At 42.9% G+C, this 20,473-nt stretch overlaps 1 protein-coding gene across 1 annotated transcript; it reads left to right on the forward strand.

The window, feature by feature from the left end:
* Window positions 1–1,450: 1,450 nt before the first annotated feature.
* slc7a14a (solute carrier family 7 member 14a) lies at window positions 1,451–10,945 on the forward strand. The gene is made up of 9 exons (XM_073484007.1): window positions 1,451–1,757; window positions 2,705–2,941; window positions 3,917–4,134; window positions 5,070–5,216; window positions 6,966–7,174; window positions 7,254–7,401; window positions 9,203–9,698; window positions 9,788–10,024; window positions 10,647–10,945. Exons 1-9 carry the CDS (start codon window positions 1,451–1,453, stop codon window positions 10,943–10,945), a joined length of 2,298 nt encoding a protein of 765 aa, XP_073340108.1.
* Window positions 10,946–20,473: the final 9,528 nt, after the last annotated feature.

Consider the following 20,473-nt stretch of genomic DNA (forward strand, 5'->3'; position numbering starts at 1 on the left):
GGAAGATAAAGACTTGCGACTTGACTTGAGACATGATGACTCAAATGGCTTGTCTGTGTTCATTTTAGTTTATTTTAGTGTAGTTTTAGTGTAAAATTTCAGGCCAGTAATTTAAAACAACATTATGTAGAAATTGGCATTTTGTGCAATTTGGCGCCCCCCGCAAATCCTGGGTGCTAACTACAAACAAAACTCATCACATCATAACAATGTTATGTGTTGAAAACTTGAAGTAAACACGTATGTAACGCTGTGATCCTGCCCTCTCAATGAAGTTACATAGTGCAGAAACAAGAGATAGGGGGGCGGAGTGGCTGTGACGGACACCATTCACCCTATTGCAAGAAAGTGTACCATCAAAATGATGTTGAAGCTGTTATTCTAAGGTTAAAAAAGTTACATAATGTTGCTTTAATTGTAACAGACAAGATCATCTTGACATCTAAGGAAAATGGCCTATACTTCCAGTACACTTTATATTTAATCTATTGGTGAGCTTATGTACTTATTTATTTTTTAAGAGCAACCTGACATTTTTTTCCTCACCATTAGTTGCAAGTAGGAGCCGAATTACCAGGCAGAGGTTTTCAAATTCATGACTTTTCTCACAATAATTTGTTACAATTTTATATCAGTGTTGGACAAATTACTTGGAAAGAAATGTAATTAAGTAAAGGTATTAAGGAGCACAAAATGGACATAAAGTACCACAATCATCTTGAGCATTACAATATCACAGCTTCTATGTAATATGTCAGGATATGAATTGTGACAATTAATCACATTGTAATGCTAACGAGCAGTTCTGTAGAGTAAAAATTAATAAAGTCATGGCAGCCCTTTTGAGTCTCTATGGTAATTTTACAGTTTGGTAGAGCTTTAGTACAATTATATAAATATGTACATTTGATTACATATATTGCTGTCTCTCCTCCTTAATAAACAAAAAAAAAGAAACATCCCTTGCCGTCACTAATGAGCTTGGCAACTATAGCAACAATGCTAAAGGGAGAGGCCTCCTAATTAGCCGCTTCCTCATTCAGGTACGCTTCATTTGCGGACGAATGTGTAATGAATCTCCACCGATGGGCACCTGTGTCTTGGCGTGTGTACTGGAAAATAAGCATTGTGTCAGAAAAATAATGGGAGGCAATGAGCTGTGAAATGCTGCAAAAATAAATCAGGCCACCTTTGTTTTTCAGATAACTTACTCTCTCACCATGTGGAGAAGGAATTCTGCTGAACCACAACAAGAGAGTTGAGAAAGCTGAGGCAACGGCAGCAAGACAACATCAGATCTTCTTTTGAAACTTCCATCATTCGGAGAAGGAATAACTGATCTTCCACAGCGCTGCACATTGTTGTCTTCACACGACTACAGTGAAAGATTCCCACTCTTCCTTGTGAAACTCTTCCCCTTGACTCCGACCCTTGACCTTAACCCCTCAGTATGAGCGGTCTGGCTGGGAAGCTGGACCCTCGGAGGGTGCAGTGGGGCGCGGCATGGAACACCTTTGCGTCCCGTGTCCTGAGGACCAAACCTGTGGAGTCCATGTTGGATTCAGCCATGACAGGCACCAGCTCGCATGGGACCAAGCTGGCCCGGGTGTTATCTACAGTGGACCTGGTGTCGCTGGGCGTGGGCAGCTGTGTCGGGACTGGGATGTATGTGGTCTCGGGGCTGGTCGCCAAAGAGATGGCCGGACCGGGGGTCATCGTGTCCTTCATTATCGCCGCTGTGGCCTCCATATTGTCAGGTGAGACTGGGGAAATGCAAATCCACATATGTATATAGTGTATTGTGTACTTTTCACCATTTTAACTTTCCCAAAGTGGATGTAAACCATCTCTTAAGTAAATTTATTTACTGTAACGTTTCATGTTCCTCCCAACATAAACTCTCAGTCCTGCTGTGTGTTTAGCTCCATTGTTCGCTCTGTTATCTATATTAGCTCCGTTTGCTGTTAGCTCTGTAATCTCTATCACTCCAGTAGCTGTCAGCTCCCTTAGCCAAACACATTGCAGGACTCTGATACACACCTGCTGCTGACAGCTAACAGCTGACTAGCTCTCCTCCTGCTTATTTCAACATGGATTTGTTGTCGACAATGCAGCATTATCCGGGAAAAAATAAGGTGCATCCCCCGCTGATAGTGAGTTTACCGCATCCTTTTTTTTATTTTATCGCATTATGTTTTTCATAGGCCTCACGCTGAGTAGCCAGCCAGTGATAGTAACTAACAGCATGACATGACACATTGTAGTCATCGCTAGATTCCAGTTTAGATACATGCATACAAAAATCCCATTTGTCTGGAGGCATCCCGGGGGAATTCTGTGCTCATCCCAAACGTTTCTTCCATCCATCCTCCCCGGGATGCCGTTGCTCTCAAGCCCTTTCTTAAACACTCACACAGACATACGCACACACAGCAGTATATCATACTATAGGCCACAGTAAAGGTTACTGTCTTTCTCATCACCATTACAATGATATGATTTATATGAAGAGCCCTTTAATAACCATGCAATTAGAACAAGGGCAAAGACATTATACGGTCGAGCCATAATAGAAAGGACGCTCAAGAGATATCTAAGCAGTACTTTAATGCTCCTATCAATACCTTCAACCCGGCCTTGCACTTGGATGTTAATGCAGTCTTATCACTTATATGTGTCTATGAATGTGTGTCTGTCTCCACAGGAGTGTGTTATGCAGAGTTCGGCGTGCGGGTGCCAAAGACCACAGGTTCGGCCTACACGTACAGCTACGTGACTGTGGGCGAGTGCGTGGCATTCTTCATCGGCTGGAACTTAATTCTGGAGTATCTGATTGGGACGGCGGCGGGGGCGTCTGCTCTCAGCAGCATGGCGGACTCTCTGGCCAATCACAGCATCAGCAACTTTATGATTACGCACATCGGAACGCTCAATGGTTTGGGTGAGTAAGGACGAGTCCCTGTGATTGCTGTAGTTTTCGTATTATTATTTATTAGCGTTATTGTACATTTTCATCTCAGGATTTGGATCTATTCAATATTTGAATGACAATACATATTTTAATGGTGGGGTGAGTGATTCTGGAGAAAGACAGTCGATTATTTGATTAAGTGTCAATCCCTGGTCATCGGTATTTGGTGACCTGGGAACAAGACTCAACCATCAACTATTTTTCTCCAGAATTGCTCACCCCACCTTTAATATGAAATTATTAATAATAATAACAAAAATGGAAGTTACACCATCTGGGAAATCTTCCAGCCATTAAGAGATACTTTCCAGGAAAAAGATGGTCATTGCTTATCTCGGAAATCATGTCATCACGGAAAGCAACAGAGGCCTGGCATCTTGGATTCCTAAATGATTCGTGAACATCATCAACACAGTTTTCCAGGTCATAAACCGCACCGTGGGGGATTGCCAGCTAATCTGGTGTAACACTATAGCTGATGTGTGTTGCCAGCCGTGCCTATCTGCATGACCTCGCCCTGACAGTCTCATCCTGTTGGACACTGACAAAGAGGTGGTTGTGGTCACATGATAAGCAGCATGGCCAGCTGTTCCACAACATAATGGAAAATTAATGTTTCCTTTTCCTGCTGGGGAAAAACAGCTGTTTCTGCACACTGGGAAAGTGTGGAATTTATCTCGAAATAAGTCTCATTAGTTTGTGTGTGTGGGTGTGCGACCACCTGTGTATATTTATAAAGACTGACTTCCTGTGCATGTGGAGTTAATTATTTAGTAATTATTGATACATTATTGTATTGTGCATTCAATGTGATTGACAGTTTATCTGAAATGTGTTGCAAGTTTAAGTGCAATTCCAATTCTTATGAAGTCTCTTTTGATGTTTCAAGAAAAAAAAAAATACTATAATATATGGGTGTGTGCTAATAGTAACCCTCTTCTTTAGGTAAAGGGGAGCAGTCGTACCCAGACCTGCTGGCGCTGCTGATAGCACTGCTGGTGACAGTGATAGTCGCACTGGGAGTGAAGAACTCTGTGGGCTTCAACAACGTGCTGAACGTCATCAACCTCATAGTGTGGGTGTTCATGATGATCGCCGGACTGTTCTTCGTCAGTGGAGAGAACTGGGACGAGGGGAGGTTCCTGCCCTTTGGCTGGTCGGGGGTATGCACACACATGCAGACACAGACACTAAGTCATAAGCGAGCCAATAAATAAAACAGGATGGTTGGAAGTAGGGCTGGGTGAAATGGTATTATGCTCATTTTCAGGTTCATACTTTTATTTTTGGTGTCATCTGGAAAATGTTTACAGGCTTTAATGTTAAATAAACACATTACTGTCCATGGCTGCAGTAGCTCCATTTAATGTCTGCCTGGATGCTCCACCCCCTCCCAAACAGCCCAGTCTGCTCTGATTGGTCAGCTCTCACAAGCCTGGGCAGGAAACCGCCACCATGTTTGCACATCAGCTCTGCTGGTGTTTTTGCAATGAAATCTGTACTGAGGGCATATAAAGCTTTAAAATAATATTGCTGTTTAGGCTATATCACGATACACAATCCAAATATTTTATCTCCTCAAAGCGCTTCATAAATGCCAGGACTGGGCAACAATATCAAATATTACGGTACATTTGACAAAATGCCTCGATATCGATATTGCTTCAATAATGTAGGGATAACTATTGGTTTCACGGTTACACAAAAGGGAACCCAAATGCAGAAGTGCAAATAGAAAACAAAAGGGAGCAAAATAAAAAATGCAGACAACAAAACAGGAGAAATCCAAGGGAGAAAACAAAATTATAGTACAAACCAGAATAACACGAGGAATCAGGAAGCAAACACAGGTAAACACGATGAGAAGACAGGAAACACTGCAGCAAAACAGATGAACCAGGGAAAGACAACACTTGCGCCATATCACAATACGATTCCCAAAATCTAAGACGACATATAGTTTCTTACCACGTTAACAATAATATCGATATATTGCCGAGCCCTAGTTGGAAGGTAGATCTGCTGGTAGACTAAGACCCCATCTGCATATGTTCTTAATGTGAGCCATCATTTCTCTTGCTTCTCTTGCTTTCTCCAGGTGATGCAGGGAGCAGCCACCTGTTTCTACGCCTTCATTGGATTTGACATCATTGCTACAACGGGAGAGGAGGCCAAGAGTCCCAACACCTCCATCCCCTACGCCATCACCGCCTCCCTTATCACCTGCCTCACTGCCTACGTCTCTGTGAGTTACCTCGAAAACCACATACCGTATGCACAAACTCCAACAGTAAACGCTTCATTTGTTTTCCTTTATAAGCATTTGAGAGGTAATTAAGTTTAACAATGCAAAACACTTAAGCTTCAAAGTAACTCTACAGCAGCAAGTAAACAGTTTTTCATACACAGAGTAGTAATGAGGTGAGATAACTCCTTGGCTCACTGACTCCAGTTCGGCAAAAATGAATGTTTTATTTCACACGTAAGTAGGATCCCACTGATTGTGGGAAGATTCTGGACTATAATCACAGTTTCTATTTCATACGCCCACATAGTTTTGAAGTGAAACGGATGAAAGTTATGCAATCACCGAATTATGAACAAAACATAAGTTTAGTTCATGCCATCATGTCACATAATTGTTCATCTCAATTTTAGGATGACACTTTTTTACCCTAAAGATCCACATCTGCTGGATTATTTATCATTTTCTGCCTTAATGCGTCACCTCAAGTGTTTACAGTTCAACATGCTTGTGAATACAGACTAAAAGTGTCAGCCTAAATTCATGAGAAGTGTCTGACAGGAGGATGAAAAGATCAGACATCAAGATGCTTCCCTTCCCTACACTCCAGCAGTGTGGGTGTGCATCTAATCTCTGATCTTTACGTATCCAGCTCGCACAGCCTACCAGATTTCTGACTTCGACACGTTTGTGCTAGATGGCTGTTGCTATGGGTACTGTGCAGCAGTGGCCTATCAGGGAGGAACATTTTTTCGGCATCGCCCGGGGCCAAGGACTGCATCTACTTCAAAACTCAACTCTTTGAATGCCTCGTTTTTTCCGTCTCTCTGCATCACGCCTCTCTTGCTCGAAAATCTACTTTCTCAACTTCTCTTAATCTCTTTCTTTCTTTGATCAAACTCAGTCCGTAGGGAACTTGGGAGAACTTTTTGCTCCCATCGAGATCTTCAAGCTGCTGAAGTTTAAGATCCAGGAATCTCTTTAATGATTAAGCACATTATATGCCACATCTTTTTCCTGGAGAATTGGGTTTAAGCTACAATGTAGATTTATCCCAAATCGTCAACATTAGTCGGGTTATTCCTTCAGTGCTCCACCAAATTTCCTCACATCCATACCCTTGATCCAGTTTGAGGTCAGCAAACAAATAATTTAACTGCGATTTCTTGCAGAATTCCCTCTACTGTAGATTACTCCAGTCATACACACTGTCAACCATCCTGTGCCCTGATTGGACGAAGGGTCAAAGGGCACCACGCTACTACTAGGATATCTATATCCCACCCTCTGAGGGTTGTTCTTTTTATCATTCCTCTCTATTTCTGCAATCTGCTCAGGCAAATCCCTCTCCTTCACAGCACAGTATCTGTGACAGATGGCCCTGCATGATTTCACACGTCAGACGTGCGGATCAAAATCGCGCACGCGCAGCGAGAAGGAAGCATGAACACTCTGCATGTGACGTGATGTGCGATGTGCTGAACGCGCTAGCCTGCAACGCTGGGCTGTGAGAATGTGGCTCAACACTTGCTAGATAATTATAGCATCTGTCAAATGATTCTGATGAGGCTGAGAAGCAGTCTCAACACCTAGGTCCATTAACTAGCTGTTCTGGGTCTCATGTGATCATACGATCATCAGCAGATGGAGTTTGCCTCGTCGTCATGTCATTTTAGATGTTCAAGTTTCTATTTTTTGTGGGCGCTTCCTGTCCGCATTGGCTTAAAACAAACTCTCTGTTCCATCTAGGTTTCTGTGATCCTGACCCTGATGGTGCCGTACAACGAGATTGACGCAGATGCCCCGCTCATGGAGATGTTTGCCGTGCACGGCTGTATGTTCGCAAAGTATATAGTGGCGGTGGGCTCCATAGCGGGACTCACGGTGTCCCTCCTGGGGTCTCTGTTCCCCATGCCAAGGGTCATCTATGCCATGGCGGGGGATGGCCTGCTGTTCAAGTCAGTCAACACACGCATTATTTTTTTCATCTCTGTCTATATGTTGTGCACACCTGAGTAATTATTTTTGTATGTTTAGGTTCCTGGCCAGCGTGTCTTCCTACACAGAGACCCCGGCTGTTGCCTGTGTGGTGTCGGGCTTCCTGGCCGCCCTGCTGTCCCTCCTGGTCAGCCTCAGAGACCTCATAGAGATGATGTCCATAGGAACCCTGCTGGCCTATACCCTGGTGAGTGCTGAACAATGTATATGATCAGACAGATCCACATGGACCAGATGGGTACTTGCAGGGTATTACAGAGATTTATTCTCAGTGCTTTATAACCTGTCAACATAGAGGACAGCTAGTGGACACACAGAGAACTACAGTTTGTCATATAGGAACCAACTGTAAATGTTTATTTTGTAGTTTGCCCAATGCATACCTGTCAAGTTTCGGATTTGAAAATAAGGGAAATTTTCCGGCGCCCGCCACGAGCAGTCTCACCACCCCAACCAAATTCCAGTATCCCTTACATTTTAAGACAGATGTACAAGAAAGCTAAAATCACCACTTGTCAACCACTTAGGCCTACCTTTGTTGACATTGACATGCTGTGAACATTCATTATAGCCAAAATGAAAACACAAAAGGGTATATATGAAAAGCATTTATTCAATTTCTTATTTGCACATTTTCTGTTCAACATTGCTTGTCTTTACATTTTATTTTCATTCCATACATTCTTTTCATTTCATATTGCTTTTCTTTCACAGTTTATCTTTTCAGTTTTCACTTTTCTTACTCTTTTAGAGACTTGTTGTACAAGTTTGTTGCAGATTTAGCATTCCTTAATACCGTTTTTGAAGGAGTGTATTTGTGAACTGGGCCAGAGTAGTTGATTTTGCATGACAGAAGAGCACTAACAGTTGTGTTATCAAGTGACATCCTATTCTCTGTTACAATTTTTCTGACCATGCTAAATACTCTTTCGGAGCTTGAATGTTATTTTTGGCGCACAGCATTGCCATTTTGACCTCCGCACGTGTGACCTGGTCTGCCTCGTTGGTATTTTTCGTCACGAACGCTGACATGGACTGGGCACTTTTTTGTGCCTCCAGCCCGCGCTTGTGCTTTGCAGATTTTTCGTGCTGTCCTACATCATTCCTCCCCCCGTGCGAGATGCTGAAGTCAGAGTTGCAAATCCTGCAGAACGCATGACTGTCCCCCACCCTGCTCCTCTTCAAAAAAGTGAAGTCACTGTCCCACCGGTCACGGTAATTACACAGCGGCTTTGGTTTTTTGGCAGGAGGACCTGGAGGAGGCGCGCCCGCTCTGTCCCGTCCATCGTCCATCTTCCTTCTCTTTTTTTCTCGCGTTGTCACCATCATCTGACGCTAACCTCGCGACAACTGCCACCTACACCTAGGCTACTGCAGTTATCGCGAGGCTAGTGACAGAGCTCAGGGCAGGGGATGTTTTTTTTTTTTACTCCGCCCGGGCCCGGTATTATTATTTTTTTGTAACGCAGGTTAAAATACGGGATATTTACGGGAAAATACTAATACGGGAGGACGGCGGGAAAGAAGGGTAAAATACGGGACTTTCCCGGCCAAAACGGGATACTTGACAGGTATGGCCCAATGATGTTGTCTTTAGGCGAAGACTCACAGTATGTCAGGGAATTTAATATGTTTTGCAAATGCAGTCAGATTTGGTTAATAGAGTCTCCGCTCTTTGAAGGATTGTGCAAAGCAACAGAGATTTTGCTGGGAGAAAAACTAATCCCTCCAACACATGAATCATACAGATTTATAGCTGTAAACATTACATTAATGGAGGGTCTTAGCAAAGTCAACAATACCAGAAGGTTGAAGCGTTGTTGGAATTTCTATCAGGTGCATAAGAGGGATGTTAATGATCAGCAGTGGGCCTGAAAACCTTCTCCTCCACCTTACTCTGTTGATATGCTGCCCCATTTGGGATTCAACAGGTGGCTTCCATATTGCACCTTTAAATGACACAAATTGTCCCTCCTCCTGGTCTGCAGGTGAGCCTTTGTGTCCTCCTATTGCGTTACCAACCTGAGGGCGACATCCACGGCTTCGTCAACTTCCTCTCTGAGGAGCAGAACAACAAGAGGAAGGAAGGCGTTCTGGCCGAGTGCGAGAAAGACGCCTGTTCACCAACCAGCGAAGTGGACGAGTACGGAGGCGTGCCCACTAACACCTGTGGAGCCAAAAACCTGCCGTCATTGGGCGACAACGAGATGCTGATAGGAAAACCAGACAAAACTGCCTACACTGCCAGCCACCCAAACTACGGCACGGTGGACATGACCACTGGCATTGAGGCAGAGGAGTCAGAAGGCGGGCTGTCCCGGCGGTTGAAGAAGCTCATTGGACCACGCTATTACACCTTGAGGATCCGTTTGGGCCTCCCAGGAAAAATGGACAGGCCGACTCCGGCCACGGGGAAAACCGTCACTGTGTGTGTGCTGCTCCTCTTCATCTTCATCTTCGCTTTCTGCTCCTTCATCATTTTTGGTGAGAACATGAACAAACTCAGACATGAGTTGTTAGTAGTTTAACCATAAATTGATCATTTTTTTCTTTCTTGGTTCCTCTCCTTCCAGGATCCAGCTGTATTGGGGAGGGTCGCTGGTGGGCTTTGCTGCTATTAGTCATCTTCATCGTCATCCTTGCCCTGCTCGTTATCATCATCCTCCAGCAGCCAGAGAACCCTAAGCGGCTGCCCTACATGGCGCCCTGTGTGCCCTTCGTACCTGCTTCAGCCATGCTGGTCAACATCTACCTCATGCTTAAACTGTCGGCCATCACCTGGATTCGATTTTCAATCTGGTGCTTTGTGGGTAAGAGACCACATGACTGAATGATAGTTCAGATGGAAAGTCATTTGTAGTTTTTACTGCTTATGTAAAGACAAAATAAAAGCAGACTGTCCAGCAGAGTTGTTTTTGTTCGTACACAAACACTGGAGGACATCTGTGCTTTTACAGTGTGAGTAGGATTGCTGTATTCTTCTGACTCACTGAGTGGGATGAATTGTAGAAGTTGATAGTGTACTCTGTCTCTGCACTTTTTGAATTTGTTTTTAGGCTGTAAGCATTTATACACAATCTGTTTTTCAACTATAAACAGTGCACATATACGTACATATAAGGGCATCAATGAAATTCCATACTACGTTTTCGCTGCTACCTTGCATCCAGGCGGATTGATACATAGCGTGCACCGAGATACACACGAGCACGCTGCAAACATTACACACTGTCATCAAAAAAAAATGCTAGTTTATCCAGATAAAAGCACCAATCCACCTGTTAAAAGGAACCAAAATACAGGAAATGACATCTTCTCTGTCAGTGTTTTCTAGGGGGGAACCCCCAGACACTCACTAGATTGTCCCACCCACATTTTAAATGCTTCCCATGCACATATATTATATTAATATTTGTCTATGTTTCCTTTTAGGTGTGCTCATCTACTTTGGCTACGGCATGTGGAACAGTACGCTGGAGATCACGGCCAGAGAGAACGAGGTGCACGCCTCCACCTACCAGCGCTACGGTCAAGGTGTGGATGAAGGTTTCTGCGGCTTTGACGACGATTTCTACCCGCCTACTACTGACCAATGGGGTGCGCCACAGGGGGGGTCGGGGCTCACCCCGCCCCCTGAGGCAAAACCTGAAAGTGGCGGGACGCCATCGAAAGGCGGAGGCAGGACCATTGCCAATCACGGCCTTGCCGAGGAGGATCCGATGGATTTCTGAAGGGACTGACTCTGTGTTACCCTGAATGTACTGCCTTGTCTGCTGCCTGGGGAGAGGGAGGGGAACAGTAGCGTGAGTGCATGAATGACTGTGTGTGTGTGTGTGTGTGAGCGTGAGTGCATGCCTGCATGTGTGTGTGTATTTGTTTGTGTGTCTTACCCTTGGGCTAGATAGTTTCTTGGCAGTGGAATGGACTTTTGTTCACCTTACTCGACCACGCTCGGCTCCTCAGCGCACACAGTGAATGTGGACGTCAAGGTCATGAGTGTCTTGTCACACAGTCGCTTGTTATTCACTTACTGGTGTCCACATGTCCCACAGAAATAAAGGCCACATAGAAAAGTGCGGACGCAGCAAGAGATAAAATATAATGTGTCTGGCTGTACTTTTAAACTATGACACATTGTGTTCTGAGCAATCAGACAGCTGTTAATAATGTAATAATTTACGGGATACGAGCGAGGAGGAGGTGATGAGGGAGGGACAGATGAATCAGCAACTCTCTTCCTGTTTCAATGTAGACTGACAGGAAATCTAGATGACAGCATGCCAGGCCCAAGCTATTTCCTCTATGTACAGGTTTGACTTTCTCTGCTCATTTTATGTCCAACACACAGGAAATGAAAAAAAACACAAAAATCGTCCTGAAAAATAAAAAAACTGCTTATGGCTGTCTTTAAATCTACTCACCCTGACCCCTAACATCTAGCCCAAGGGATTCGGGACAGGATTGGGACGAGGGTGTTGATGTTTTCTGTCACAAATAGTACTTGGACTTTGCTTGCAATAGTGCCTTCATCTACTGTATGTGTATGTGAGTTTTTCGGATTATGTCTGTTTTCTACTTTAATTTTGCCTGTGTATGTGCGAGGGTGTCCGTGCAATCAAACCCCACCTTTTACATCGATTCTCATGTCCGTGTGTGTAGATATAAAGTGTGTTCTTCTGGTTGTTTTACCGTGTGTGCGTGCGTGTAGGTATTTGTTTCGTTTTGTTCTTCCCACTCCATGCCCCAGCATGAAGCTCAAAATCAATCCACCCGCAACACAAAGCAGCTCATGGTGCAACATAACACGCGCATGTCAGCTCATCGGTGTACCGGAGAAGAAGAGAGAGTAGATGGTGTAACGGAGCGAGCGAACAGGTTGAATCCTAATTGACAACCTGAATGGTTTGTTGTGATGGATGTCATATTTTCTGTTCAGTTCTTTTCTGTGCGCTTGTCTCTCTGTCGATGCAGTTCTTGCTGGTTACCAGGGTCGGGAAGGAATACATTTTCAGTTCATTCAATTCGGGAAATGGATTTTCCTCACCGTGTCTATCATTTCTCCAAGAGAAGAAAAGAAGGTTGGAGACTGTACAAAAGTTGTTATTGAGGGAGGAGGAGAAAAGGAGAGTAGTTCGGCTTTTTTGGGGAGAGCAGAGGTCTTTTGAGGGTATTTTCTCCCAGATAAACATTTTAAGTTCCTTTGTGCAGTAATTGTAAAAAGAAATACTACAGGACCAAATACAAAAATAATGAAAAATAGAATGGCACTTATTAGAATGCATACCTCCGCCAAGGCCCAACAGTCCCCTTGAATTCAATCCAATATCAAACTGATAGCCCTGTATCACTGCAAATTTTAAACCAACAGTTTAACCATAATTTAAGATCACCAGATCTAGGATCCACATCAAATTGTACTCACTCATATATTCCAGCTACCTAAACATGCATGATTTTTTTCATTGAGATCCATGATGAAAAACGCCCTACCTCACAATGTTAAAGGAAGTGAGAAAAAGTTTCTGGATCCGTCCCTTTATCCAGATCCACACCAAAAGTTAATGGGGTCTATTCAGGGCAGAGTCTGATGTACTGTACAAGTCCAACCCCATTCCTTGATGGACAATAATAATTCAAAATGTCATTTAAAGTACATGTTTGGGTTTAATATCAGTGCATATAATCAAAGAGTGAAAAATTTATTTTAACCTACCTTCCTACACCAGTAATTTTTATACAGTCCCTAACCAAGAAGAATTGTTTTTTACGTTGGGTGAACTGAAATATAATCCCTCCTCAACAATCCCTCTCCCTTTCTCTTCCACTTCTTTGCTTTTTATCCATATCCTTCCTTCTTCACTTAATTTCTTTTATCCTCTACCTCCACCCTTCTGCTCTTCCAGCCCAACTCTTCCTTCAACTGTATCTCCTCCGCTTCAACCTGCTTGTGATATTCATCGGGCCGTGTGAGTAGGGAGTTGCCACTCCAAGTCACATGTGGTACAGCAGGGATTGGTTTTCAGTCAGGATACCAAACAGCAATCTGTTCATGGTCCGACGATCCATTAACTCCTGCTTCACCTCAGGGTGTCTGCTATCACTGTTCTGATCTGAGCATTTACTCATCTCCCTGTGCTCCTGCTCCAACCCAGGCCCATACTGCTCTGAGTGAACCTCCCTCTAGCCTGTACCTCTTCAGTTTCTACATTCATGTAGCTAGTGTTGAAGGCCCACTCTTCACGTTACCTATACTGATGCTGCACCCCGAAGAGACATTGTGAAAATCAATCAAATGAATCGAGCTCAGAGTGTAGGACATGTAAGCTAATGCTGCCAAGGTATGCAGTCATGGCACTGTAAGGGATTTTAGCATTTTATGAAGTTGAGGGAGGGGGCACTCCGACAATAGCTGCTGCTGTACGCCCTGATTGTCCTCTTTGTACCTTTTCCTCTTGCCCCCTGCTGCTGCATCTGTCCCTTACAGGGAAGCCTTATTTGTCTAATGCACTAAATCTAAGGATGCCACGCCTAACCCCCACCCTACCTCTGCTCCTCCCACATCGTTCCACACTCAAAAAAGTTCTTTCATGTAGTAAGAGGCCCTTTGGTAAGAATAATTGTGATACCCCTCCCAAAAAACAGCCCAGTATCCCAAGAACTTACGCTCATATTGGACGATTCTGCAGGTTGCCAATTTCATTCAGAGACTGGAGCACCCACCTAGCTAACACTGAGGTTATGTCCTCTGTATCTTTTTGGGTATCTCTTTTCTGTATCCTTATGCAGACTTTGTCACTCCTCTTCCTACTTCACCTGACTTCCTTCTTTGCCGCTGTAATAATTACTACGGCCACTAGAGGTCACCACCGCTTTCGCAGTCGACCTATTTAGTGGTTTGTAATGAGGACTTTGTAGGAACATTGTATGTGACTTTGTCTAAAATTCTTGCCAGAGCCCTGACAAAAACAATTTAGTTCCCTTTTTTTGCTGTAATCATGGTCTTTCATAAGTGATTTGTTTTAGTTGGATAACCTTAATCATAGTTCAGTCAGCCAACTCGCATGCAGAGGGGGATTATTATGTGATTGTAGAAATGTTTGTCATGTAGGCTTTGTCCTCTGTTGGGTGGGAAATGATGATAATAACCCTGTATAGAAGGCGCTATGCATGGATGTAGCAGAAATTTCAAACATTTGTTGGCGCTGAACGTAATGTGTGTTCTTGCAGAATTGTCCAATATCGATGTTCTGTCTGGTGATGGGGTTGGGAAAAAAAAACATCCAGCACATCCTGAAACATTTTGCACACTTTATCTCACACACATCAAAAACATATTCCATTCTATTGCTATTCAGCCAAAACACCTTCCCCATCCAGATTACCTCCCAACTCAGCCAAAAGACTCCAGCAGCTTTGCGTCCATAGCTCAGCCAAAACAAGACAGTGTATTCAGGCGTTGCCATGCCTCTCACACCGGACTGTACAGTCAACTTTCTATATTATCTGCTCTGTGCGTGTATGCATACAAGTGTGTGAGTGCATGTGTGTGTGTAAAAGTGTGTTTGTGGTCTAATGCCTGCGCCTCAATGTGACCGTCTGGTGAATGTGTAGCATGCTCTCATGCACGAGGCCCAGACTGTAAATGTTGTACTTGCATGTGGTGACTGATCGCAACGAGACACAATAGAACACTAAAACCAAACCAAACGCAGGCTTGGTTCTTATACCTGGGAACACAGTGCCCTGAGAGGATTGAACAGGTGTATTACAACTAAATGAGCTTCGAATAACATCATTGTTCGGTGAATATAACTGAAATGGTGTATTCAATCTATCATTTCTATTCAGATCCGGACACAAACATTTCTTATACTTCACAACTCAATATTATGTTAAATGAGAAATGAATTCTTTGAGCCTAAAGAAGATTACATGCTGGATTTAATTCTCTGCTCATGCTATAATCTCCTCCCCAGGTATGGGAACCAGGGCTCCGTTTGTAAAAGGGAGTAGAACATGTAGCAAACACACGAGTGCGGGGATGACTCCTCTCACATCCTCCCTCAGACACTTACAGTATGCCTACTTCCTGTATCTCCCTCTTCACAACCTCTGCAAGCCAAAGTCCACAATGTTTGTTTACTTTTCACATACAGGAGACTGTAGTTTCTTCAAAGTGAACACTTAAGATACAACAGAGCTAACGATTTTTCTTGGGGGGGTCTGGTTATAAGCTACTAATGTCCGTTTATCACAGAGGACTGATTTTTTTCTTTTCTTCTCACAGTGACTTAAGTCAACAGTGCAATGATCATTTTTAAAGTCCTATAGTTGCTAAGTATTTCATTCAGAGATCGAAAGTATTAGTCTAGACTCCATTGACGACAGCAGATTCGCAGTGAAAAAGTACAACGCCGAAGAGGGAGTGAACTAAAGGAAAAGTATTTTTCTACAGCTGTCTCCCATCCACAGGTCGTCCTCGGGTAGGTGTGCACAACAGAGCCGGGTGGAGTTATCAGCCTTCACGTTCTGTGTTTTTGTTCAATCACAAGGGGGCCTGGGAGAAACGGCTAAAAATATATTTTTAACAACCGTAGTCTCTCTAGAAGGATAACGCTCATTTATAAACCTCGATCCTTTCCTTTGAAGGGATTTTCGAAATGGTTGCTCTAGACGTCAATATGACCGTAGAAGGTTTAGGAGTAGATCTACTACATAAGAAAAAAAAAACATGCAGAAACTATTTTAATACGATTCTAAACTACAAGCATAGACAAATATTGCCACTATTGCTTTTAAAGTCAGCTACTATTTGTTTATTTTGTCTCGGAGAAGGCGTGCCATGTTCTTCCTGTGCTCTGTGTTCGCTGTGGCCACGTGTCCAGTCAGTGTGTGTCGGACTTGTTGAGATTGGCTTCTCTCGCAACAACTAGATATTCCTTTTCTCTTCTGTATATTTTGGCACAAAGCTGTATAATGTAGTTGTTTTTTATGTTGATTTTTTTTTTTTAATGGTTTCTTCCACGATGTGTGGTTATTTTTGCTCCTGGGTGCACTGTTTTTGCTGAGTTGTTGATATTGCTTCCATGCAACAATGAAAGTTATTTATTGCAAATACCAATAAGAGGCCTGGTCATCTTTTTTTTTTAAAGTTTCCTGCTCTGACTATATGAATAATATACATTAGGTTATTGACACATGTGTAAGGGATTTGCATACACAATTGTGCTGTGCTACCATGCATGGCTGTAAGTATGGATGAACAATGTAATCCATGTGTTACCAGATATGGAAGCTCCTCCCCAGGCAAAATGGTTTCATGGGCATTTTGAGCTAACGTCTCTTGTCACATAGACTTAACATTGGCTACTAATCCACATATTTGATCAACAGCAGACCATCTTGACAGTGCTAACTTTAGAGGGAACAGAGAGCTGGACAGTCCATAACAGGAGAAGGCATCATCTGCTCATTAGCTGTGTTGCGTCATCCACTTTTATATAACCCTGTCTGATTGGTGACCGATATAGCTAGCTTTTTGAGTCAGGTAGCTCAGTCACCAGCCAAACGGGATTTAAAAGTGTGCGTTTGCGTTATTAATATTAACATTGCATTTTGCAATGGACACACATGTACATACATAGAAGAGTGTGACGTGATACACATCCTGATCAGCAACTGAACAGACAATGGATAGTTACAATCGGGCCATATTTCAAGGTTGATCAACATATTTGTTAAGAATCCCATTATCTTCCGTTAGACAACATCAGCTAACATTAGCATTCAACCACTTCCTGGCTAACATTACATTGTTTGATAGTATTACAGGATATGATAGGAAAGGTGTAAATCAATTCTTAAAAACCAACACACATCTTGGAAACATTTATTTATCGGGAAGTGAAACACTGGATGACATCAAACGGTAATGTTGGCTAGAAATTGGTTGAATGCGAGCGTTAGCTAATGGGTGATCAAATATGTTGTTTTTCTTGAAATATGGCCTGATATCCCTCCAGATGTTCACTATCCATCATTCTTTCAGTTGTTGATCAAAAGGGGAAGCAGTGAAATAACTCTGTGTTCTCCTGCAACCTGGAATACAGCAGCATAAAACATTCCAGCATTTGCACTTCCCACTTTGACGTCAGAGGAAAATGGCTGCCGTGTGGATATGGTACATTATTGCAACTTTAAAACAAGAACTTTTATTCCCAACAAAACTCCACCTTTAACTTTGTTTTGCCTCTTCTGTCTTGGGCAGGCCTTTTTTAAAAAAAAGCTAAAAGTTATGCACTCTACATTCTTTGGTCCAATTCTTCTGCAGATGGTACAACAAAAGTTTGAGAGTGTGCTGTTAAACGAAAGCTCAAGCAAGCTTTAGAGTCTGAATCAAAGAACAGGTGATCCTATTGGCTCTTCACAATGCAGAAATGATCTACAGTCAAACTCCACAGAGGCAGAAAGACCTTATTTTATCCTCCAGCAGTGTTGCTTCATTAAACCAGAACACAATTCAACCACGACACATTGTGCTTTGATTACAGGGCTCGACTCTCGCCCTCGGACTGTATTGTTCTAACATTATTGCTATTTTTCTCACCACCTACACAGAGAGATGCAGAGGAAGGGGAAAAGTTCACGGATGTTCTGTGGGTGTCGCTGAACGGTATTCTTGGAAATTAATCGGAAATTTCAACTGAAGTAGAAATAGACACGACGATGGAAAGTGGACACAGAAGAGCAGAAAAATAAATACTTAATCAGAAATAATGGCTGGAAAGGGTAGGATATCAAAGAGTAATGGTGTTGGTGTATGATAATGTCCAGGAGGAAAATTCTATCTCTTCCTTAGTCAACAATAAAGTTGTGTTGATAGATTGCAACTTTTGATAGCATTGTTTTAGCAAAGCATAAAATAACACAACCAGCCTTTTTCAGCGATACAGGACAGCTTGGTTGCCCACTGCCCTCCCACTGGCAGCCTGTGGACTGGATGGCTCCATGCCTGGAACAGCATCTCATTTCAGGGAATACACACTCCGATACGATCCCACACAGACACACACAGACGTGCCAGGGAAAGACACATACACATGCTGTAGAGTGACGGAATGATGTGTAGAAAAACAGAAACTCACTCCACGGTATTACAGTAAATCAGTATGCAACTAGGCCAGATTGTTGTTGGTGTCTGCGCGTGTGTTTGAAGATAAGCCGAGGACAAAGAGTGAGCACATATTGTTTCCAAAGTATCATGTAATATCTATGACATGACTCAGTGACCTTGATATGGACAGAGGAGCTCGCAGGCAGGCGACCACACACAGGGCAGAATTATCCTTCTGTTTGTGTGTGCGTGTGGGTGCGCCACTGCGGTCAGCAGGGGAGGGACGGTACAGTGTGTGGGTGTCTTAGCGACAGGCTCTCCACTGCTGACCTAGCTCAAGGTTACTGAGTCACATTACAGATACGATAAATCGGTAACAATTCATGTTTTCACATTCTTCCCAGCTTACGATCACACAAATACGGACACACAAACGCTCACAGTAGCACCCTTTATCACCAATACAGCAAACGGGGTCACAGCCAGCTTGTTCCGGGCAGTGATTACGCCACATGTCACGCACTACGTAACCTTTCTGTCTCCTCCTGTGTTGTTTATGTCAAATTTTTAACACAACACCCAGATAGAGGAGACAACAACGTTTGGGATGAGAACATCTTATCAAGTCAGCGCGACAGACTCGAGACAAGGGCGTCTTCAGTTCTTTTGTCTTTATTATAGAAAATCAAACCATAGCACATCAGTGAAACAATAAATAATCAGCTAACACTGCTTTTGGACAGAACTGAGTTGGAAAAATCAGGTTCCAGATGTGTTCAGAGCACATCTGAGATATCGAACATTCAAGTCATCACATTCCTTCAACAGATGCTATTCTACTTAATACTGATTTTTTTTTTTGTGTGTGTGCACATTAATGAAACATTCTTTTAGTTACAGGCTTTCAAAGAGTTACTTTATGATGCTGTTTAATGGATATGTATAATTCAGCAGTTACAGGATAAGCTGCTTTTTTGTAACTCAGTTGTTATTGAAATTTAAAAAAGAAGCAAGTTAGTCACATATAAATGAATAGGGTAACTTCATGAAATATTACTATCAGAGACGGAGTGATGGACAAAAGATTAAAGGTGCAGTGTGTAAAAATTTGAGATGAAAACATTAAAACGTTAACAATTATGACTTCACGATGTCTATGTATTGTGTTGCAAAGATATCTACTGGTGTTAGGATGCTAACCAGCTAGCCCTGGTCCAAAGATCCAATAGTTTCCTGGGCTCTGAGCTCCCAGTCCAGACTGCACAGCTAACTTAGCTAACAGCAGCTACAGTTTACAGCAGTTAGCGGTTACTCTAGTGACATGCTGCCCCCTTATTTGTTTTGAGTATGATTTCGACAGGTGGCCAATTCTTACATACTGCATCTTTAAGGTTTTGTACTCATTTTTGGTAAGTCGTTGCACATACAGCACTAAGACTGTGACACTGCTGGATACAGTTCCCCTGTGAAAATGATGTTGCCGTCATCTGAGGCCAGGAAAAGCAGTTTTTTTAATCAAGTCTTTCACTCAAGAGGCAAAATCACCAGAGAGCTGTACAATACTGTCAAAGAAATAGCAATATACATAAACACTGTTAATGAGCAATCCCAATCATAATACTGTCATGCCCTGCTCTTATCAAAACAACAGATCATATCATATGATTTAAAAAAAAAACAATGAACGAAGACACTCATGAGATTTCATCTCTAGGAGCATCTAAATAGAAAAATAGACGTAATATAGAAGATCAATATCTCAGTCCACAAGGCCTGGGGTGATTAGGACTTCCAGCTGCAGTGCAGGCTTGTACAATTATATAACAGTGGGGAGAGTCCGCACCACGCCCAACGTGAGGAGGCTGGAAGATGAGCTCTGTGATACAAAAACAATCCATCGGCAATGAAAGAGCGCCAACAAAAACAGCTGTTGCGAATGTCTCTTTTATGTTTGTGCTCTCATTCAAGAATTTGTGTATTTTCTTTTACAAACCAACATGAATGAGTGTGTTTATGTGTTTCTTTATCTTCCAGTAAAGGTTTGTGTGGAGTGTGACTGTGTGTGTGTACATGTGTGTTGGAGTGTGTGCCTGTGTATATGTCTCTATATACAAACTACAGTCCCCTACAGAATCTCTCCCCCGCC

This window comes from Pagrus major, chromosome 16 (assembly GCF_040436345.1).
Source record: "Pagrus major chromosome 16, Pma_NU_1.0".
NCBI lineage: Eukaryota > Metazoa > Chordata > Actinopteri > Spariformes > Sparidae > Pagrus > Pagrus major.

Coding starts and splice junctions, on each gene's coding strand:
- slc7a14a (XM_073484007.1), top strand. CDS start 1,451: ATGAGCGGTCTGGCTGGGAAGCTGGACCCTCGGAGGGTGCAGTGGGGC. Junction 1,758..2,704: donor TGTGGCCTCCATATTGTCAG/GTGAGACTGGGG, acceptor CTGTCTCCACAG/GAGTGTGTTATGCAGAGTTC. Junction 2,942..3,916: donor CGGAACGCTCAATGGTTTGG/GTGAGTAAGGAC, acceptor CCTCTTCTTTAG/GTAAAGGGGAGCAGTCGTAC.